Source organism: Paramacrobiotus metropolitanus, unplaced genomic scaffold (assembly GCF_019649055.1).
Source record: "Paramacrobiotus metropolitanus isolate TYO unplaced genomic scaffold, Prichtersi_v1.0 Parri_scaffold0000074, whole genome shotgun sequence".
NCBI classification, from domain to species: Eukaryota; Metazoa; Tardigrada; class Eutardigrada; order Parachela; family Macrobiotidae; genus Paramacrobiotus; species Paramacrobiotus metropolitanus.
Genome location: NW_026570294.1, coordinates 506,658 through 529,963, shown reverse-complemented (window position 1 = coordinate 529,963; position 23,306 = coordinate 506,658). Strand labels below are relative to the sequence as shown.

Genomic DNA, 23,306 nt, shown 5'->3' with positions numbered 1-23,306 from the left:
AAAACTTATTCCTCGTTTGTGTATGTGTAATAAAAAACTCTCAGGTCTGCTTCGTGATTAATATGGAAACGCGTGCTAAGTATAGCCGTATACGGTATTATCCTTAAATGCAGATACATCATTACAATTTGCAAACTGAAACATATTATTACATAACTTCTGTTTGTTTGCGCCGCTGGACTCTGTCCTGCGATTCGATTTCAGTGGTTTAGTACGGTTCAGTGCCAGGGAGTCGTTCGAAATATTCATAAACCATGAGTGAGTCCTAATCGACGCCGATGGTTCGTAATTCGACGTACACATCAGCCAAACCGATGCAAACACGGAGTGCTTCCATGGCATAACAATCAGAAATTGGTCTGTCATTTCGCAGTTTAAATAGAAAAATATGGCAGCGATACACAACTTTGGTAAATTCGATGCAAATAATTGCAATGAAATTTCAGCTTTGAATTTTGGATGTCTGATCTCTTGCCGTGACTAATGAGGTGACGTTGAAGCCGCTTTTCGTCGCAAACGACACGCTTTTTGCTAGCCATATAATACGTTTTTCACTGGGCAAATGCTGTCTGTGGCTTACGAATTAAAATCAGTACGTCCTACCACTGTACTTCTGTTCTTGCAAATATGATTATGTCTGCTCCGAAAGCTCGCATCCCGTAAAGTCGTGTGATTATGTGTGTAATTCTATTAACATGCAACACATTATTTTCTACATGCACAAATTATAACGAAATCAATGAGTAAGATAGGCGGCACAACGGGAGATGCAATCCGTCTGCATATAATTTGCTATGGAAGAGTTATACAGATACAAAATCTAGTGACAATTTGCAGTACCTACTCTAGTGAATTCAAACTTGCCAGGAAGAACGGACATTAGCAAATATCACGTCGAATTTTACACCGATAACTTAACAGTGTGAGTATATTCCACAGGCACCGAACAACAAAACGACCAGCAACATAACCAGGGATACAAGAGAAAGGACGATACCACGAACAGATACGTGCAGCAGCAGCAGCAACAACCACTACACGACGACACCGCCGTCAGCTTCCGTTGATAGCCCTCAATCTCAAAGATATCCTGAATGGAGTATTCCGTATCGCGATCCTTGTTGGCATTAATAAACGCCTGCTTCTGAGCGTTGTACGACTCTTGGGTCGTCGCATTAGCAAAAACGAAGGTCTTATGGAAGGTTATCTGGCTGATGCCGCACATTTTGTCGGTCTGGTCCTCTGTCTCGTCCGACCAGGAGGTGAAATGGAATTCCTGTGTGCCACTCCAGGTCGGGAGGATATCGTTCTTGGTTTCGGTCCGCGGACCGGCTTCCGGGTCGTTGATAATGACGGTGCCAGTGTCGCGATGGAAGCACTTCATGTGCCACGTCAGTTTCGGTTTGCCTGCAAAAAAGACAATTTCGAATAATTGTTAGATTGGAAGAAATGTTGTCCAATCAGTATAAGTGTTCAAGTTATTACTTGCTGTACTGATCTGCTTGCTATGACTTTAGCATGACCGCTGAGGGGAGATCTAATAAAAGCCCGGCTTTCTTTTATTATTGTGTTTCTAAATCAGACTCCAGTGTAGTTTTTTGCAGACGGGACGTTATAAGCGTCCAATAAAGGGAGCCCGTGTTTCGTCATGAATCGCAGTCTTTGCTGCATTGATGACCTTACGTCTCTTCCAAGTTGGAAGAAGATGCGTAACAGCTTTTTGCGTCTGTTTAACGCCAAACCAGATTTCCAGCCCTCCCAGTTGCGGCTAACGGGCTGTTCATATCAGCCCAATCGTGCAGGGCATCTTCATGACGTCCATTGGCCGTTGTAAAGCCGGGTGGCTATTTTACCCGACTATGTGGGCTAAAATAGCTGGACGGCTATTTTGCAGCAAATACAGCACAGAATAGCCACGTCAGTATTAAAACCGCTCAGTGCAATCCCATGACGGCCGTCCGAATGGTGCACTTTATTTTCACTTTCCTGATAGGTCCACCAGTTCGAACTCTTTGAACTTTTAAGCACTTTTAAGCGTGCTGGGGTTGATAAAATTGTCGATTCAAAAAAATGTTCAGAAAGGATATTTGGCGGTACGGTGCCGTCGACGTCCGGGACGACGCGGGACGAGTTCGTCATGGACTGGTTGTTGATGTCCGTGGCAAGGACGGTCTGATTGTCAACTTCGACTGTCCTCAGCATCACGCCGATTTCATTCCTTTCGCCAACATTGTCCAGGGTCAGCTCTCGGGGCGATCCCGCCTGACTGTTGGGGACGCTGTCCAAGTGCTGTATCAGGCGGCCCCCAGTGAGTCGTGGTACTGGCACCGCGCCACGATTCTGGCCGGCGGGGAGCCTCACTCGGACTTCTTTTATTCGTACGCTTTCGTGGAGATTCGCGTACCGAATGGTGATGCGCTGCGGGATGTCGTCGGATGGAGTCATGTGCAGCCGGCGCGGGAGATGCCAGCGTGCCATTGGGATACCCAGGCCAAGAAGAATCCGTTCCAGCGCTGCACGGTCCAGCTGACGACATTGCCGGCGCTGTTGGCGGTGACGCAGCGGCCGGACTTCAAAACCAACGATGATATCGTATTTTACCGGGCGCAGCCGATTTGACCGTTTTTGATTGAAACACGCATAGAAATGTTTTTTAACTATATTTATATGTGTTTTGAGTGAGGAAAACCCAAAACAATTCTTGAAAAAAAAGTTTTCAGAAAATGCAAATCAAGCAATGTTATGCTCTGGCAGTGCACTCAAGCAAGTCTGTCCATGCGTTTGGTGTAGCAGCCAGTAGCTGTCGTTCGAGGAGCGGTTAGCCAGACCGCACCAGCTTTAATTTTGTTTTATTTCTAACTCGTAGATTTCTTTTAACTTTTTAATGTTCTTTGGTTTCATAGGTTATTCTTAGGTTTCTTAGGTTTCTTAGGTTTCTTAGGTTTCTTAGGTTTCTTAGGTTTCTTAGGTTTCTTAGGTTTCTTAGGTTTCTCAGGTTTCTTAGGTTTCTTAGGTTTCTCAGGTTTCTTAGGTTTCTCAGGTTTCTTAGGTTTCTCAGGTTTCTTAGGTTTCTCAGGTTTCTCAGGTTTCTTAGGTTTCCTAGGTTATTCTTACGTTTTTTAGATTCCTCAGGTTTCTTAGGTTTCTTAGGTTTCTTAGGTTTCTTAGGTTTCTTAGGTTTCTTAGGTTTCTTATGTTTCTTAGGTTTCTTAGGTTTCTTAGGTTTCTTAGGTTTCTCAGGTTTCTTAGGTTTCTTAGGTTTCTTAGGTGTCTTAGGTTTTTTAGGTTTCTCAGGTTTCTTAGGATTCTCAGGTTTCTTAGGTTTCCTAGGTTATTCCTACGTTTTTTAGATTCCTCAGGTTTCTTAGGTTTCTTAGGTTTCTTAGGTTTCTTAGGTTTCTTAGGTTTCTCAGGTTTCTTAGGTTTCTTAGGTTTCTCAGGTTTCTTGGGTTTCTTAGGTTTCTTAGGTTTCTCAGGTTTCTTAGGTTTCTCAGGTTTCTTAGGTTTCTTACGTTATTCTTACGTTTCTTAGGTTTCTCAGGTTTCTTAGGTTGTTTTGAAAGCGATTTTGTTTCAGTTTTTGTGTTTCGCTGTTTAGCGTATGTAATAACACAGTGAGTACGCAGTATTTGTGAGTTGCGCCGGGTTTTCTGTTTTTGTCTGTAACTCTGGAAGGTTTGAGTTTCCTCAGTCGGGACCAACGTTTTTGGATTCAGGAAGAAAAGTTGCATATAAAACGCTTAAAAGTAGGTCAGTAGGTCGCGCCCGGTATAATTATAGTATATCAAACCAACTGGAGTCGCATGACGAACACGATTGCGGTGGCTGTTGTTGACAACACCATGGTTTGTCTCGCGCCATCGAAGGAAGTAGCGTGGCTGGTCGCACAAGAATCCGTAAGCTTCTCCTGAAGATTCTGTTTGCGTTTTGCATTCATAAATATATATTTAATTTATTTATTGAATATATTTAAATATATATTTAGTTTATATATATTTAATCTGAATGCAGGCAGTGTATTTTTCCCGCATCGGTAATACTATCTGCCCTCGTGGAGTGAAGAGATTGCGTCCTGATGACGATAGTGGCGAAGCTTCAAACAGGGTACGTTTCCTGCACAGTTCTTCATAAGTCATAACTCATAAGGTAGAAAAGCGTTTCCTGCTAATCGCGTTTCCTGCTAATCGCTTTTGAATAAAAAGTAAAGCTTAAGTAAGATTTTGCATACATTTTGAAAGTACGGCACTTTGTACCGGATTGTTGTAGAATTAGGAAACGCTTCTTAATTTGTCGCAGATTCTTGAATGAAAAAATTTTATTCTTAATTCTGCAAGGAACCGATTCATTAACGCTTGTCAGCGTATGCTGTTACCGGCAATGCAAGACGTTGCGGTTAGGCGATGCGCTAGTTAACGAGGATCACGGTACTTAAAATTGTCCACTTGCGTTTTAATTACAGCATCCCGGGATGGCTGTAACGATTGGGCCGAAGGGCCGGAATCACATCCTTCATCTGCCTGTAGAGTTGATGGCGGAGATCTTCTCTTTCTTGAACACTGCGGAACGCGTCCAGACCGGTCGGACATGCTACGCGTGGCACCGGGTTCTCCAGTGCCCTGCGCTCGCCGTGTGTGTGCGGATCAAAGCCAACCATTACAGCCATCAAACGGTGGCCTGCATCGTCCACAAGATGGTCACGGCCGCCACCCGGACACTGATTATCACGAGCACCGAAGAAGAAACGGCCTCTAGAGTGCACCGCGCCAGCCCGCTCCACATTGTGGCGGACGTGCTGGCGCTGGACAACCGCCACCTGTCGCGAGTCGTGGTGGCGTCGTTCCGCATCTGGAAGTTCTCCCTGCTGGGCGATGGGAAGTGTCGAGCGGAACTGTCCGTACGCTGGAGCGCGGTGTGTGACCGGCTGATTCTCAAGGACACCACGGTGGGCATTTCCCAGGCCGACCGTGAAGAAATTCACCCGATCAAATCATTCCTGGACCTTGTGAAATCCAGAACCTTTAATGGATACATCTGGGATACTGGATATGGTGACGCTCGGTACTGGTATTCCATGCATCGTATAAAAATCAAAATCGTTCATATGCAACGTGGGAAGGCGTTGACTGTGATGGATCTGGTTCAGTAAACGAATAGTGACACGTTCGTTTGTTTCTTGATTTTGTACGAGTGTGGGAGGATTTCTGCAGATAAACCTCGCTCTCCCTAACGTTCTTTTCTTTCGTGCTGCAGTTGTTAAGGATATGCCCTTCTTATTTGTTTCTGACATGCTACGCTTGTTTATCTACTTCCCCTGGCGTGTATATTAACCGCAATAATTTATTTTTTATTGCCTATTTGCCAAATAAACAAAATTCGGCCCATGATGTAGAATGTGTTGGGGATTTCTTCAACGTTTGGCACAGAATGCGATAAATCATTTCTCCGGTTTACGTTTATGTGCCATAGAAGCTGACCTAACCACTAAAAAAATGTGTTGGTACCAGATACCAATTTGGTTACGTGTGCTACAACTTCCACTTTCGCGCACTCTCAAACACTTTGTTGCATAGCTTTATGACATTCTAACGCCACATGATTTGTATACACTGGTGTGAAAACCGTTTGTGCGCGAAACGTTCGGTTTGGGAGATATCGATGAAAAATGATTCCAAAATTGTAAACGCGCGGCGGTGTACCAAAAGGTTAATTACAGTGGCGCGTCTAGGGGGGTGGGTGCCAGAGCAGCCATGGCCCCCCGTAACCCGGACGTCAAAAAAATTCGCAAGAGGAGGGTACATTGCGGTATTTTTCACGGCGGAGGTCGCCGAAAAAGCGAGAGAATACTCCCCCCTTTGGTGTGAGTTCTCTGGCCCCCCCCTCCGGAACCCGCCTAGATTCGCCACTGGTTAATTACAAACCGATCCCTTTCGAATTGTGATTAAATCGAACCAATTGATCAAATGCAACGCACGCATAAGCTAAAGCGGCGGCGCAGAGAGTAGTTTGGAAGTAGAACAGAAGAAGCTTCATCCACACGTCGAGTAAGTATTTGGAGCTGAACTGCTTCAGTAGAATCGTTTCAACATTGATTTAAAAAAAGGTAGTTCACTGCTTCACTATTTACGTAATTTCTTTTGGCTGCAAGTGGCAACTACGCTGTGTTAGAGCATACTGAAACCTGTATAACGTATGTCTTGTACAGTATGTTACCTTTTTTAACTGTTTCTAAATGGTTTTCCAAGCGGTTGGAATCAAAGCAGACAATTTTCGCAAAATTAGCTGTTATGGCATCAACAAGATAGCAGATCACACCGACAGCCAATATAACTCCACCGAGTGCTCCCCGTGTGGAGGCCGCACTGTCGAGGCCCTCCGGTACGTCCTCTCGATTATACTCGTCGCTTGCGCGGTACCGACGGTAATCGGCGTCCCAGGAACACAAAAAGATACCGAAACCTATCATGAAGATGATAAATATGCGGCAACGGAAGCATTTGGCATTACATGTGGGTTCGCGGTCATCCGGCTCAGTAGCATCTTCGATCTCCAAGATAACATCGGTACTGGTTGACGGCTGGGTGATGATAGGCTCATGGTACGCTTTCAGCGATATCTTTTCGTCATCAGGGGCCGTTGGTTCAAGTGATATCTTCTCCTCGCTGTCGGCCGTCCTCATCACTTCTTTGTACGACGGGGGATCGTCGTGCTGTCGGCTGGGCCCAGGTGCTGCATTATATGATGGGAAGTCGTACATGGTTTTAAATTAATTATATAATATCTTCAGAATAGATATACGAAGAAATAACCGCAGATAAAACGGAAAGCAGGTCGTGATCGTGTTTACTTGGACAACACTGTATAAATTTTGTCAGTTTGATCACTTTGATGTACAGCAGATACAGTCCATATTTTAACGTTGGTTTTTTTGAAAATAAGATTAGCGTCAGAAGGTTCCCTACACTACGCATCGCACTCGTACAGTACATCTCTGACTTTCACAATCGCGTTGGATCGATGCTGCTTGGCGGTCGAAAAAAATCGATAGTTTTAAACTGCATCTCTCAACGGATGTGCGCGCTCCCATTGCAGCACTCGTAGTAACTGCAGAATATAAAGCACCCGGTAAACCGTACTTCGCTCTACACTGTTATGTAGTTTCTCCCTACAATCAGTGGGAGTAATGAAGTGTGGTCCGTAAATGCGGCATGCAGTGATAGATGGTCATCTCAACATACTACGTGAGCTTCTCAATGTCCATAAAGCACTGATATGCAGATATTTGTAGAATGATGGTAACCATTATTACGGTTTCTACTTCCTGTTTGAAGATGTGGTTTCGATTGCACATCACTATCTCGATAATTGCATTGTATGTTCGTAAGTCGTAACTATAAAAACGGAGTGTTTGATATTCCCTGACGAGCGGGCGTATTTCCGGGCAAGGGGAGTTATGGTGGAGCGGGAGCTGAAGGATGGCAACACTACGGAGATGGAATTTGTGTGAGTTGATCTACACTTTAGCTAATTTTAATAGTTTCGGATTATTTCGGATCATAACTTTCGCAGCACTAACTAACCAGGGCCCCGTCACCGGCTATAAATTCAGAAAAACTTGATCTTTTTCAGAAAGATAGAGAAACATTGGAATAGGCAAAAAAAATTACTTCCAGCTGCTGTGATGAATGAGCGTGGCCAGAACATAAATGGAAAGTAAATTCTTCACTGTGATGTAGCCTATAGGCGGTGTACCGCATCATACGTTTTAACGTTACTGAACAACCTGTGCGAGGCCGGTTTAACTTTAAATGCTTTTCTCAACATTTGTATGTATTTCTTAAAAAACTTAAGCATACATAAATTTCACAATCCAGCCGCTTGTGAAACGGGTTTGCAAATGGTATGCAGCGCGCGCTTCAGGTGGTTTCTACCGAGAGAGGTCGGTGCGCGCCACTGCGCGGTGTAACTTCGATCTAGTAATGGTTGAAAAAATTGCTAACACAAAATCACATTCAGTTTCTGCTGAAAAACGTAAGGGTAAACTATAATAATCATCATATCCAGAAATTGTGAACGAGTATTTAAAGTTAAGCTGACCTGATATAGATTGTTCGGTATTAGCGGTATAATACTGCATTCAGCATAGCCGATAGTTCGCATAGACTACAGCACAGTGTGAATTTTGGTTTCATATTTTGTTCTGGCCACGCCCATTCATCACAGCAGCTGAAAATAATTTTTTTTGTTTATCCTAGTGTCTCTCTATCATTCTGCAAAAGATCAAATTTTTCTGAAATTATAGCCGGTGACGGGGCCCTGGTAAGTCATAAAACAACCCTAGTTATAAGTAAATTGTGGATAATTCATCGTGTGGCATTGTGATTGATTAAGCACTGTAACAAGTGAAATACGTATATAAAATAAAGGAGTTCTTTGAACGCCTATGTTTCACCGGTTGGTGAGTCGACCGGTTACTTGCGTAAACTGAATAGCGAAAAATACAATGCGCCTTTCTTATTTTATAGCCATATGCATTGCGTGCTCTTGTTCGTGATTCGCCCTATGAATCCCGCTGCGCAGCATATTACGACGACGAGTATCTCAGCTACTCGTCATCGTAATGGTGCACAGTGGACTTTGAGTGGTATTCCGTTATGCATGACTGGATTTCGTGGCATGAATAGCACCCCCATCTGAAAAATCCTACGCGAATTCGGCGTTCTATTCTGCAGTACAAAGCCCAGCCGGAGTCTGGCCTAATGCTTTTCCCGCAGAGGTATTCAGAAACTTCCTGGATGACCAGACGTTCCGCATTTCTGTTGGCCTGTGGCTTGGCGCTAAGATCGCATTTTCGGCTGCTTCGGCTAAGAATGCTTAAGCATCCTTAGTCGAAATACATTTCCACAGATACTCTTCCCAAAAAAGAGATACTCTTCCCAAAAAGACGAATTATGGTCGGGCTTGATCGTTGACGGTGTCGCGGTGCCCGAAAGCCTGAAGTCCGATTGCACTAGTACCGACGAAAATTACAACGTCCGCAATCCAATGTGAGATCGCCATAATTATAATTACATAGTGGTCTCTCTAACCTGACCTCGAACTTTATAATACGTATCATAAAAGCCCAAAGCCACGTTGACTGCATGTTTCAAAACACGGAAGTTTCGTATCGTACGAGTATTTTACCGCTGTTCAAATGATACGCTGAAAGAAAGTTTACCGCTGAAAGAAAGTTTCCTTGAAGATGACGCACTTGGCGGCGACCCAGAGGACGTCTACGATGACTTATGTCTACTAAAAGAAGAGCTCGAAATCCGCGGCCTGGTTCTAAATATCGCAAAATGCGAACTGGTTATTTTGGGAGGCAGCGAAGATGAACGCCAGGCTGTTCGCAGTGCTTTCCTCGAATCTTTTCCTGACCTCCAGTGCCCGCAGTTGGAAGAACTGCAGTACCTTGGCGCTCCACTCCACGATGCTGCCGTGGCGGGGACGCTAACTACTGCGACAGCTCGAATTGCGAAAATGATACAGCGACTTAAAGTGTTACCGGCTCATCACGCGCTTTATTTATTAAAATGCAGCATGGGGCCGGTAAGAATGACTTACCAGCTACGCACTGCTCGTTGTTATCTACAGAGAGGCCTGCTGACCAAATTCGACAGTATGATTCGTGAATGCCTTTGTGCAATCACCAACGTAAACCTCACCGACATGAACTGGACTCAGGCATCACTTCCGGCTGCAAATGGTGGCCTCGGAATCCGGAGTCTTGAGAAGCTTGCCCTTCCGGCCTTTCTGGCCTCGGCTTACTCAGTGACCCAATTGGCATCCGATATTTCCGATTTCGACCCGGAGGTGTACTGCGGTGACGCCGAAGCCGAGTGGCAGCGTGTGACGGAAGCTAACCTTCCAGCTGTAGAAGCCCGAAAATATCAGAAAGTGTGGGATGAACCAGTTATCCAGACCTCCGTAAAGACGCTAACCGAAATTGCCCAGTCTGATATTTCCAGCCAGGCGCGGCTTTTAGGTATTAGCACGAAGGACAACGGGGCATGGCTGGATGCTCTACCAGCTCCATCTCCGGGTAATCTTTTAAACGATTCTGCACTACGGATTGCTGTTGGCTTGCGCTTGGGAGCACCGATTGTAACTCCGCACAGATGCATCTGCAATGAATGGGTGGACGATCGAGGATACCATGGCTTGAGCTGCAAAAAAATTCGAGCCCGAAAGTCTAGACATAGCAGCTTAAACGCCACGCTTAAACGAGCCTTCGCCTCAGCCACTATTGAGACTGAACTGGAGCCCTTGGGAATTTCACCGACCAACGGCCTACGCCCTGACGGTGTCACCTTAGTGCCATGGGAACGAGGCAAAATGTGGACATGGGATGTGACTTGTGTGTGCACGATGGCCCTCTCCCATATTGCAGCAACATCCACCCAAGCTGGCGCAGCAGCGGCACAGGCCGAACGGAAGAAAACCGCGAAGTACCAGAACATCGCCCAGGACTACCTGTTCCGTGCAGTGGGCGTGGAGACAGTAGGACCACTCGGACCGGAAGCCTCTCGGCTGATCAGTGAACTGGGCAAGATGATATGGCAGGAAACAGGCGAGATACGTGCAACTGAGTATCTGCGCCAGAGGTTCAGCATCGAAATCCAGCGTGGAAACGCCGCATCCGTCCTGGGAACGGCACCAGCTTCGGCTGATTTAGATCAAATGTTCTCAGTGATTCGGGCGCCTGTTTCCGCTGTCTGTTGATGCTGTGTGATGCTTCTGTTTTTCATTTGTTTAATGGATAGCTTTTGTGAATGATTAAAGAAAGGACCTAAAAAAAATGATACGATATGTACAGTATACCGGCGCTGCCGGCTCGGTGTGTAAACGGTATAAGTAGCGCAAACCGCCAAAATAGTACGCAACTACAGTATTATTAATTTGTATTTTAACGCTGGTGTTTCTGTTTCGAAAATGCTTCAGTGGATAATCATCCATTGGCTCCTAAATTCAGATGACTCGGTATGCGTTAAAATCGAAGAACATAGTATCGCGATACGATACGAGTAAGCTAAATGTGCTGTATACGAGCTACAAGAGAAACATCAGTGTCACGGTAGTTTCATTGTATGCTCGTATGGGAATCGAGTACTACTTATTTGTTGTCTGCAGTTCATTTTATTAAAATAAGACAATGCTGAAACCAAACGACACGCTTCGGCTATCGCTAATTAAGTTGATTAACTACTGCACTTGCCAATTTGGATTATGGGTACGTACTCGCATTCTTGCAAACGTTATGTGCGCTTCAGAAAGTCACATCCCAAAAATCGGTGCGAGTAAACGTATTTCTGCTTTGTTTTCAAACTTTTGTAGAACGATATCAAAGTTATGCAGTATGAATACTAGGACAACTTATTACATCCACAGTTTTACTACACTTTCATGAGCAGACAAAGCGGCAAAACGGTGAATCTCCTTGACCTTTTTTGATTTTTTTGTCGTTGCCATTGTTTGCTATTCTTCCCGGTATGCTGCAGCAGCCGTGCCGGCTGTAATTTAAAACAAATTTGCGCTTGCATACAAATAATTCGTCAAAAATATTTTGGAATATATATATTTACATTTACAAAATACAAAAACAAGCAGTAAAAAACAGTAGAGCCGAGCTTGCCAGACAGAAAAGACGACGTTAGCAAGTACCACACAGTAAACATATATCCTACACTGATAATTTTTTAACATGAGTGAACTCAACGGGATCCCAGCAGTCCGCCCAGCAGCATAGCCACGGGTACAAGAGAAACGATACTACCAAGAACAGATAGCCGCAGCACCACAAACCGCTGCGCGATGTCAGCACGGTCAATTTGCACCGATATCCCTCTATCTCAAAGATATCCTGGATGGTGAACTCCGTGTCGCGATGCCGGTTAGCATCAATAAATGCCTGTTTCTGAGCACTGTAGGCCTTCTGGGTCGCCACATCCGCTAAGACGAAGGTCTTCTGGAAACGGATACGGCTGAAGCCGCTAAGGTGGTCGGTTTGGTCGGTAGTCTCGTCCGACCAGGACGAGAACTGGAATTCCTGGGTGCCACTCCAGGTCGTGATGACGTCGCTCCGGGTTTCGGTTCGTGGACCGGCTTCCGGGTCGTTGATAACACGGGTTTCGATATCGCGATGGAAGCACGTTATGTGCCACGTCAGTTTTGGCTTGCCTACAGTAAAGCAGTATGGGCAACATTTAGAAAGCGCGATTTGCAGCATCGTTACCGGTCGTACGTACTGTATTTGTATCTGCCCTTTATAATAAGTACAAAAATGGGGGGAGTAAATTTGTCCTGGTGGTCCCATGGACAGCGAAACATTTGGCAAAGCTTAAGCATCTAAATATCTTTGGTGTTGCTTCGCATATCTAGAACTGTACAATAATGCTATAGTAAAAAAAACCAAAGAGATCTTAGAAACGCTTTACAAGCAAGGTTTAGGGAAATATGTCTTAAACAACCCATTAATCGAAATACTACTGAAGCTCTTGTTTAGCGCAATTTTACTGCAGCACTCTGTCAGCGTATACATGCAGTGTATAGCTAGCTGCAAGTTTTCTTGAATTGGTCTTTTTTGAGCTGTGCCGTACCGTTTTTAACATTTTCCAAATGCTCGTCCAAACAGTCGTCGTAATCGTAGCACATAATTCTTGCAAAGTCTGTCGTCAGAGCATCAATAAGATAGCAGAGTATACCGATTCCTAGCATGATCCCACCGGTGATCGTCCGATCGGAGGCCGCCTTATCACGGCCCAGAGTCGTTTTGTCCGGTATGAACTCCCCGCTCCGGCGATACCGGCGATACTCGACATCCCATGCACATAACCCGATGCCAATAACGATTAATAATACGATAATACCACGAAAGCCGCCACGAGGATCAAGGTCATCGAGATTGCTGTCGCCCGGAGCAGCCGGAGGGTCGATCTGCAAGACAACATCGGGAGATGCCGTCGACGGCTGTGTTGCGAGAGGTCCTTGGTGCGCTTGTAGTGGTATCTTCTCCTTATCATCCACCGGTCGCATCACATCTCCGTATGATGGTGGAGCGTCGGGCTGTCGACTGGGTCCGGGTGTTGCAGCATACGATGGCATAGTGGCGATGATTCAACTTACGAGTGCCACCCCAAAATGGATATGCGAAACACATGGCACCAAAAAAATCCCGAATATACTACGCAATCTTTTCCGTATATAAATAATATGAATTCTTCAAATTTATTGGTTATATTTTAGTCATCCTGAATATACGTATAATATATATTCTGCATATGCGCTTGGCAGTTGGCATAAAAATCGCAAAGTTTGCATGAATCGGATTATGATTCCGGGAATGAGACTTTCTGTGATGGTTGAAGATATGTAATCACAGTAAATTGCAGACAGTAATATCATTATTCGCAAAATTTGCGTAAGTCATTTTAATATGGACACTGAACAAAAACGCTTCTTTTGGATAATGAGCGTTATATCTACAGAAGTACTTTCATAGCTTCGAGTAGTGAAACCGGGATGTAGGTCACATGACGTCGGCACTGAAAAAAATCGATAATTTGACGTATCGTGCAAGCTCGACGGAAGTGCGCTTCCTGACTTGTGAGCACATTAACGCGAGTAATAGCGTGTATAGCAAGCCATGCTCCTTTCACTGTACCCTGCAGAATGGAAATATTGTAGGATCCGTAGATGCGCACGTACTGTAAACTACATATTATTTGTATATGCCGCACGGTATATTGTACATAGTGATGTAAAAAGTATTTCTTTCAAATTGAACACTTGTAAGCTACATATATAACATTATTTACGATAAACGAACCGTAACGCTTTCATCACACGTCACTGTATTTTAAAACAACTAAAGTTGCGTATTATACCGCCGTGATGAGGATGAGATAATATACCGGTATTGTAGGAGGTACGGTAACGCAAACCATTAAAATAGTAACTACAAAATCATTAATATGCATTTGACGAAGTTCTGGTTCGCAATTGTATGATTATTGGCTCATAATTTTAGTCTACACGATATTTTCAAAAACTGATCATAAATCACATAGTGCGCCGATACAAGTAAGTTGAGTGTGCCATACACTATAATTATATCTGGTGCACCGAAAAGAAAATCTCCGCAGCACACAATTTAAACAGTGTAAAACATATTTTTTTATATGGGAATATTTTACATAATTATTGTTCTTTATTTGCTGTACCAGTTATATTAGGCTGAGAGCATAACCCATGTTTTTTTAAAAAGGTACAAAGTCCTTGCAAGAAAACATGGCATAATAAAATTACTTAATGTATTAAATGTAAATGCATGCACCTTTCAGTGTTACTCAATTTTTTACGCTCTGTATCACTGCTGTGCGCAGTACGAGAAGGCAAATGCATACAGAAGTGCGTTAGCGAGTACCACACAGTAAATCCCGCACTGATAATTTTTTAACATGAGTGAACTCTACGGGATCCCAGCATTCTGACCAGCAGCGCAACCAGGAATACAAGAGAAATGAGACTACCAGGAATAGATACGTGCAGCACCAGAATCCTCCACGGGATGTCCGCACTCTCAATTTAAAAAGATAGCCCTCAGCTTCAAAGATATCCTGGATAGTGTACTCCGCATCACGATCCTTGTTGGAGTCGATAAATGCCTGTTTCTGGGCATTGTAGGCCTCCCGAGTCGCCGCATCCGCCAAGACAAAGATCTTCTGGAACCGGATCTGGTTGATACCGCGAAGTTGGTCGGTTTGGTCGGTCGTTTCGTCCGACCAGGACGAGAACTGGAATTCGTGGGTGCCACTCCAGGTCGTGATAACGTCGTTCCGGGTTTCGGTTCGTGGACCGGCTTCCGGGTCGTTGATAACACGGGTTTCGATATCGCGATGGAAGCACGTTATGTGCCACGTCAGTTTTGGCTTGCCTACAGTAAAACATTATGGGCAACATCTAGAAAGCGCAATTCGCAGCATCGTCGGCGGTCGTATGCACAGTACTTATCTGCCCTTTATAATAAATGAAAAAATGGAGGGGAGTGAGATTTGTTCGTGCGGTCTCATGGACAACAAAACATTAGGCAAAGCTCAAACATCTAATAGTGTCTTTGGTAGCTTCGAATATCTAGAATTGTACAAAAATCTTATAGTTGAAAAACCAAAGGGCTTTCTTAGAAAACTTTAAAACGCTTCACAAGCAAAGTTTAGAACAACGTTTTAAACAACACAAACGCATCTCTTATTTGTCGCAGTTGTATTGCAACACTCTATTAGCGTACGCATGCAGAGTATAGCTTCTCTTGAATTTCTCTGCTTTGATGTGTTATGCCCTACCGTTTTTAACGTTTTTCAAGTGTTCCTCCAAACGGTTGAAATCGCAAACAATTCTTGCAAAGTTGGTTGCCATCGCATCAATAATATATCTGTAGCAGAATATACCAATTCCTAGCAAAATCCCACCGACAATCGCCCGATCCGAGGCCGCCTTATCGAGGGCCGGAGTCGTTTCATCCGATTTGAACTCGTCGCTCCCGCGATACCGGCGATACTCGGCGTCCCATGCACAGAGTTCAATGCCCACAGCCAAGAAGTATATGATAACCAAGCGGCAGACGCAGCACTTCCTTTGGTCCGCGGGATTGCTGTCACCTGGAGCAGCAGGCCGGTGGGTCGATCTGCAAGACAACATCGGGAGTTGCTGTCGACGGCTGTGTTATGACAGGTTCCTTTTGCGCTTGTAATGGTATCCTCTCCTTGTCATCCGCCATATGGTGGCGCGTCGGGCTGTCGGCTGGGTGACGGGTCCCGGTGTTGGAGCAAATGATGGCATAGTAGCGATGGTTCAACTTACGAGTATCACCACAAAAGTAGATATACGAGAATCCGCGGCAGAAAATCCCGAATACACTGCGCGATCTTTTCCGTATTTGAATAATACTGAATTCTTCAAATCCAGTGATTATATTTCAGTCACCCAAATATATGAGGGAGTATACTTTATCATATTATATGCGTGTGGCATCCAAGTCGCAACGTTCGCATCCATGTGATCATGATTCCGAGTGAATAAATGAGACGCAACTTAATGTGATGTTAAAAATTAGTTAACCATATTTACTGTAAACTGCAAACTGTGATACTATAATCTGCAAATTCTACGTAAGTCATTTTAATATGGAGGCTGAACAAAAATGCTTCTTTGGGTAATGAGCGTTAGAAAGGTTTTATACATACACAGCACGCTCGTACAATATTATATCTATATATTTATAGCTTCGAGTAGAAACCGGGATGTAGGTCATTGAGAAAAATTGATAATTTGACATTTCATGCAAGCGCCACGGAAGTGCAGTTCCTGAAGCTTGTGAGTATAGCAGCAGTAGCATGGTGTCCGGCACGCCATGCAAGTTTTACTGCACCCTGCAGATTGCAGATGCTTTATTATCCCTAAACATATACATACTTTACACGTGCGTGTATCACCGAACGGTGTATTGAACATAGCGATATAAACTTAATTCTTGCAGATTTAACACTTGTAAGCTGTAGAAGATTGCGAATCATAATGCTTGCATCACACATAACTGTAATTTAAAACAACTAAACAACGTCGTAAAGCTGTATTACACCGCCGTTCTGATGATAGTAAGATGATGGATGGCATATGCTTATGGTACGGGTAACGCGAGCCGACAAAATAATAACTACAAAGTCGACAATATCAATAATTCGCATTTTAACGATAGTGTTTCTGATTCATAATCGCTTTAATATGTGGTTACTGGCTCATAAATTTATTGGCGAAACGGTATTTTTTTAAAATTGCAGCACATACAGAGTAATACTGCAATAAGCAAGTATTGTGGGTTTGCAGTATACTATCAGATGTACTACAACGAAAAGCTCCGCAGCATTCGCTTTAAACGTTGTAAAACATAATGTTTTGTCTGAAATTAAACGTTTTACATAATTGTTCTTCATTTGCTGCGCCCGTTACACTAGGCTAATTTTTACGACCATAATCCGTGTTTTGTAAAAGGTACGAAGTCCTTGCAAGAAACCAACCGCATAATAAAATTACTTAATGTATTACATGCATTCTTCATGGTTATTTAATATTGTACGACCTGACGCTCCTGTACGCACTTGAAGAAGAAAAGGCACACAGAAGTGCGTTATGTGACACATCGTGCATGTTACAGCAGGTTCGAAATATTGTATAACTAATTATTTCTAACCACACTGCATTAATATCCGAAAAAATGTTGATATCCAAATATTATAACGAATTCCCGTTATATACCGTAAGTGTTATTTGTATTTTTCTTGAACTGTCAGTTTTAAAAATGCTTACTACTGATCGGAATAAATACTTACGGGCCCAGGTCACTGTTGCAGTCATTTTCGTTCCTTGCTGGACTCATAGCCGCATCTCAATCCGCAGCCGGAAGCGACGGTAACTATGCACTGCATCGCAATGACACGAACATTTCAAACGCTACCCGCACTATAGAGGTGTAAGTGCCGCGCAAATACTACCGAACTGCGCTATTTTGCCGGTTTCTGAGAATAAAAGTATTAATGCTACGATCCGTATGCCGATAACCTTTATAACATCATATTCCCAGAGTACCAACATCCGGGACAGGTAAGATAGTGGAAAAGCGCGGATTCAAGAAAAAGCCGATTTACTCGCACCGCTCAAAGTGAGTTGCAAAGTAATTTTAGTGTCAATATGTAAAATTAACTGCGGTACCTTTACCAGTTAAGGTGCAAAGCAGAGCGACATGTTAACGGACTTACCGTGATATTCAAGGTTACAATGTAAATTTTAGTTTTCTCATAAATGTCCATTTTTTAGCGCATATTCTGAAGCCTGGTATGCATGCACTGGTGTTTTTTTTTTGTGGTAGTATTACTATACATGTAACTGGCATGAGCAGCTACGTATGTGCATCATTGGCAATTTGTGGGGATAACGTAGTAAAATGGCTTTTGCAGAGCAATAAAGAGAGCTAATTCAATTATTTGTAAAAAGATTCTTTCGAGCTAATTCAATTACCAACTAACGTCTGAATATTTTTCGCAGCTGACACGTTTGCAATCTTGTCTAGTAAAGAAAAGCTAACGCATTTTTATGTATTTCACCAGAAAACCGGAAACCACCAGCGCCATCAGTAGTATTTTTGATGACAAAACAGTACTGGCCGCCTATCTCGATTACATACGTGGAGGGAACTGTGGTCATCGCCGGCACCACGGCAACGGTGCAACCATCGAAGAATGCTACGAAATGCTGTGCAACCAACCCCTGCCCACCACAACGGAAGCCCCGGCGCCTACACCAGCGCCCGCACCAGCACCGGCGCCTGCGCCAGCTCCCTCTTCAAAATGGGACTACAAGGAAATTAAAACAAGTATGACACCGTTAACAACACTTAAAAAAGTACTAACCTTTACAGTAAACCCTACAGATGTATAGTACTCGTAAAGCAATTTGTAAGAAAAGTGGTTCACAAGCGTAGGCTACCGAGTAGAGAACCTTAAAAAATTGCTATATGATGCTTAATTCGCAATTTCGTATACATCATCTGGAAGATTCACTCCGCGCATTCTTTGCGTTCCGTAGCCAAACAATTTGCATGAGCTGCTATTAAAATTAAACGACGAATGTACGACGAATTATAAGGACAGAACTGAAAGTGCGTGAACAATAATTTTCCACGTCAGTTCGTAATTTATCCGTTAAATGCAAATACTAATGCACAACAATTTACTTTATTTTAGAAGTACTGAAGACCAAAGAGATCCACATCGGCCAATGGATTATCCGCGATGAACTGTTCGAAGACGAGCACTATCTCGTCTTTCGCGACTCCACTGGCGACGATGACCGTTTCGCCCTGAAAGAAGGCATGGGCAATTCCGCCACGCTGGACGTCAACGGGAAACTGCACGTCAGTGCGCTGGCGGTCGGCGATGACAACTGGGTGATCTACCAGGATGGCAACTATCTGGTGGTCCTGGATCAAGCCAGCGGGGGCGTTAAGCGGTTCGCCATTCAGAAGGGCACCGGCAACCCGGTGTACGTCAATCCCAACGGACAAGTCGAAGCGGACGAGCTCGTCATTCACGACGGCTGGTCGCTGCACCAGGAAACCTATCCATCACCCGGAGGTACTCAGTACTTTGTCATTCGGGACACGATTACCAGTCCCACGCCGGATAGTCGCTGGGCGTACCAGAGAGGAACGTCAAAAGACGCATGATTGTCTAAAGCTGCTGGTTTCGTTTGTGTCGTTATAATAGCTGACAGAGTGCTGGGTGCTTTTTTATTGCCGTTTTCAGTTATTTTCTCGTGTAAATTAATAGATCATACATAATGTAATCATATTAATTCTGTTATCGAATAAACTATGCTTTCAATCAAATGTGCGCATTTTAACGAGAGAATAATTCATCTTATTGCATGTTCTATCAGCACTAAACTTCCGCCTTAGACAGCGCGCACTTAAACTGTTGATTACTATTTTTCTCATCAAAAAAATTAGTTATGTAATGCTTAAATTCTTGCTTGAGAATACTCCAGTAAACTTGCCGAAATGCGTGCAAAACGCTAACAGATAGCAGCGAAATTACAGTTCATTCCGTGAATTGTGCCCCTGCCGCGATCTGTTGTAGTTTGCCACTGGTAGTGAATGCGTGCACTGTCACAGATTCCGTGATATGTAAGGGAAGCAAAACATATGGTTTTGGAGAGACACTGGTAAATCCAAACGGCCTCTGTTTTTTTCAGTTATATAACTACGAGTACTTATTCAACTTTCGTAAATTTGTGGCAGGATGTACTTATACAACAACTTCGGTGAATTTCATCACTTCGTTACCACGACGTATAGCTTGCAATTTAACGCTCGGTGCACAGTTCGTTAGTCTTCCAGACTTTTCCTTAGCATAACATTATAACGAGCAGCACCGGCATCAATCGTTTGTTTATTTTTTACCGTTCCTTTTCTCCATACCTTTGGTTGCGCCACACCCAGCAAACACCTAAACCTTCGCTGTCGATATTATAATTTAACAATGTCCTGCCAATCTTCGTGCGTAGCTGCGTACACGATAGCTTGTGTGATCGTAAGTCGACGAGTACAGCGTGGTAGCGCCAAGTTGAAGACAGTTGGTTGCCAATTATTAAAATTTCAGAGTTTGGTACTTTTAACTCTCTTATTGCTAAAACTAGTAACGCTATGTTTGGAGAACTGGAAAAAAACTCTGTTTTGGTATATAAACTCTTTTTGGAATTTTCGGATTTTTTTCGGAAGTGGTCACTGGAATTTGACCAGTGACCACTTCGTAAAATGCAAAGGGGGAGGATCAACAAAAAAATTACGAAAAAAATCCAGATCGTCTGGGTCTCTTTCGTACTTTATATCACCGTAAAGGCTGATATTTGTGCAAACGAACAAAACAAAATTGTTCAAAATTCGGATTGGTTTCCGATTCTGCAGGGTCTCCCAAAGGGAAGATTCCTGGATGACACACTAGGTTCCAGATTTTGTTGGACAAGTGTAGCTAATAGCGACTACCCCCTAAGCAGACACAAAACTAGAACACCTAACAGTTGTGTCTGTGCGAAAATGAGCCGGGAGAAGCCGAGTAATGCCTTACAAGTGTACATGGAATTTACCACGGCGACCTAAAAAATCCCGGTCGGTTTTTGAAAACAGCATATTTTAAAACATTCCTCTTTCCTGTGGAAGATAAGGAAAGCCAACCACCTTATTTTTTTCTTGAAATAGGCGACAAAAGTACATGAGAAAAAAAACAAACACTGAAAAGTACGAAGACCGTTAAAAAGTTTCAAGCCAAAATATCCTGAAAACGCTGGTCAGTCGAAAACTCACCGGAAATGAAATTGAAATATAAATAATATGAGATCTATACAAAAGACAGCAAAAATTTTTTTTCAAATAGGTGAACCGTGAACCATAGTTTTATCCATAATAATTGAGCAGAACTAACAAGTACAGGGAAGTGAGGGGGCGAATTAAATATGCGCTGTCTTCAACTTGGCGCTACCACGCTGTACTTATGTTACATACCAGGGTCACATGTTTTGTCTATCAGCTTTAGCTCAATTGTTTTTTTTATTTTTGCAGTTTGTCTTCCTTGCGGAAATAACAGCCCGACCTGCTCTTACCGCTGGGAGTGACCGTTACACCTCGAAGGGTAGCTATCGCGACGAAACGTACAATCCATATCGACCAAGGTAACCCACGAGTTTGCGACCAGATTAGTTAAATTAATAAACAGGTTTTATGGCGCGCGGTTCGATCACTTCAATATATGAATTGTTACAGCACGCACTGTAGTGTAATTAATGTAAATTTAATGAATGTACTACTCGCAAATTGCAGTACTGACTGTACTATAAACCTATAAATCTGCACGTTATTACTGCGAATGCACAGATTGCGCCAGAATAAACTTATTGCAAAAATTGCACTGCGTTCATTCTTAACACCAGTAAACAATAATTTTGCTTATAGTAAACGAAAAACATGAAGATCGCTACGGTAGTAACACGGCAGTAATTTATCCGAGCACGAATTATACGAGACTGCTGTTATGAACAGATATTATGACGGATATGAGTCGTACAGAGGATACCGCGACAGCTACTACACGAAGGATGGGTCCAGTTCGAAATACACAGAATGCTACGAGTTAGTGTGTCGACAACCGCAACCCAGCCCAGCGACACCGGCTCCCGCGCCGGCCCCGGCACCAGCGCCGGCGCCATCCTTTCCCAAAGACATTAAAGCCAGTAAGTGCTGCAAACGTTATACAGTATCATTCGGTACTTTTTGTCTTACATTGTTAATTCAGCTGAAAATACATTAACAAACATAATTTTAATAATCACCACCCGCATAATAACTGACAACCATCGTCACGAGATTGATTTGGCAGATTCACTTGAAGTGAAGAAAATCCGAATCGGACGCTGGGTGATTCAGGAGGAGGAATCAGACGGATTTAATTACCTCGTGTTCCGCGACAGCGAAGGTTCGGACGATCGCCTGTCCCTGAAAGAGGGCCTGGGCAACACTGCCACCTTTGACTCCGCCGGGCGGCTGGTCCTTACGGAGCTGCTGATAGAGAATGGGTGGCTGTTACACCAGGAAGTCCCACCCGATGGGGAATACTTTGTCATTCGGGATATAGTTACCTCCCCGAATCCAGACAGTCGGTGGGCATATAAGCGAGGCACCTACAAAGATGCCTAAAGATGTACCGGTTAAATACAAATACTTTGTAAACTGTTTCCGGTTGAGCAGTATGCAATCCATTTAATACTTAATTATACTGTTGTCATGTACTGGTACACGTATACTGGCGAGTTACCAGGCAATTAACTTTTGTTTCCAAATTCCGACCACCATAAGTCGAAAGTTCTTCGATACATGTACGTGTGACAATGTGTGTAAATGTGAAAATAAACAGCTTCTTGCCGATCGCCTTCTAACTAATCATTTACAATTTAAGTACTATTTAATCTCCTACTTCGGACAGATCGCAACCAGTATAAGGGAGAAGTGTAAAACGCGAGGTTGTTGCATTAAACATACGGCCATCATAAAACTGAATGAACACGAAATCTCCTTTGTATACCAAAAACTACAAAGGCTGTTAAACAAAATAAAAGAAAAGTACTAAGATTTGCACTTAAACAAAGCGATAGCATAACTAGAAGATCATAAACAGAACGTAAAACAGCTGTTGCAAAAACCAGCGGAGTAAGTACCACAATTTGCAATGTGCCGCCCGTGCCGGTACTGATAACCTTACAGAATAGTGCAGTAGCCTCCCTGGTTCAAGGTGAGACGATTGCATGAAGCCGGATGCAGTAGTAGCGTGCGCAACTCCCGCGCCAGCATCTCTCCGTCTTCGCTCTGGTCCGGTCGTTCAGTGAATCCTCCGGAGGAAAGCCGGTATACACCAGCGACTGAACGCGTTCCCCGGTGTGCTCGATTGTTCGGCCGGTGTCTTTCAACTGGAACATGCTCGTTACATCGGCACGCAAAGCATCCTTCTTTTCCGTGGACACATGGTCCGCATGGGTTCCCACAAAGAGGAATCTGCGAAAGTTCTCGCCCGTGGGGTATTTCAGCCATTGCAGGATACGCTGGATGTTGGCAACGTACTCCTTTAGCAACCGATCCGTCCGAAACACTACATAGACAGCGTCAATGCACTTGA

At 43.7% G+C, this 23,306-nt stretch overlaps 4 protein-coding genes across 4 annotated transcripts; 3 read left to right on the top strand and 1 right to left on the bottom strand.

Annotated features, from left to right (window-relative positions):
• Positions 1-829: 829 nt before the first annotated feature.
• LOC129595131 (uncharacterized) lies at positions 830-6,937 on the bottom strand. Its single transcript, XM_055492045.1, has 2 exons — positions 6,211-6,937; positions 830-1,407 (listed from the first exon to the last, which is right to left on the bottom strand). The coding sequence occupies exons 1-2, from the start codon at positions 6,752-6,754 to the stop codon at positions 902-904; spliced, it is 1,050 nt and encodes a 349-aa protein (XP_055348020.1). The 5' UTR covers positions 6,755-6,937; the 3' UTR covers positions 830-901.
• Positions 6,938-9,386: 2,449 nt separating this feature from the next.
• LOC129595114 (uncharacterized) lies at positions 9,387-10,761 on the top strand. Its single transcript, XM_055492028.1, has one exon. The coding sequence runs from the start codon at positions 9,520-9,522 to the stop codon at positions 10,759-10,761; it is 1,242 nt and encodes a 413-aa protein (XP_055348003.1). The 5' UTR covers positions 9,387-9,519.
• A 6,447-nt stretch (positions 10,762-17,208) lies between these two features.
• LOC129595148 (uncharacterized) lies at positions 17,209-19,534 on the top strand. The gene is made up of 5 exons (XM_055492065.1): positions 17,209-17,347; positions 17,442-17,560; positions 17,672-17,749; positions 18,195-18,460; positions 18,831-19,534. Exons 1-5 carry the CDS (start codon positions 17,306-17,308, stop codon positions 19,310-19,312), a joined length of 987 nt encoding a protein of 328 aa, XP_055348040.1. The 5' UTR covers positions 17,209-17,305; the 3' UTR covers positions 19,313-19,534.
• A 457-nt stretch (positions 19,535-19,991) lies between these two features.
• Positions 19,992-22,542, top strand: LOC129595153 (uncharacterized). The gene is made up of 4 exons (XM_055492070.1): positions 19,992-20,177; positions 21,203-21,312; positions 21,680-21,870; positions 22,017-22,542. Exons 1-4 carry the CDS (start codon positions 20,127-20,129, stop codon positions 22,331-22,333), a joined length of 669 nt encoding a protein of 222 aa, XP_055348045.1. The 5' UTR covers positions 19,992-20,126; the 3' UTR covers positions 22,334-22,542.
• The last annotated feature ends 764 nt before the right edge of the window (positions 22,543-23,306 follow it).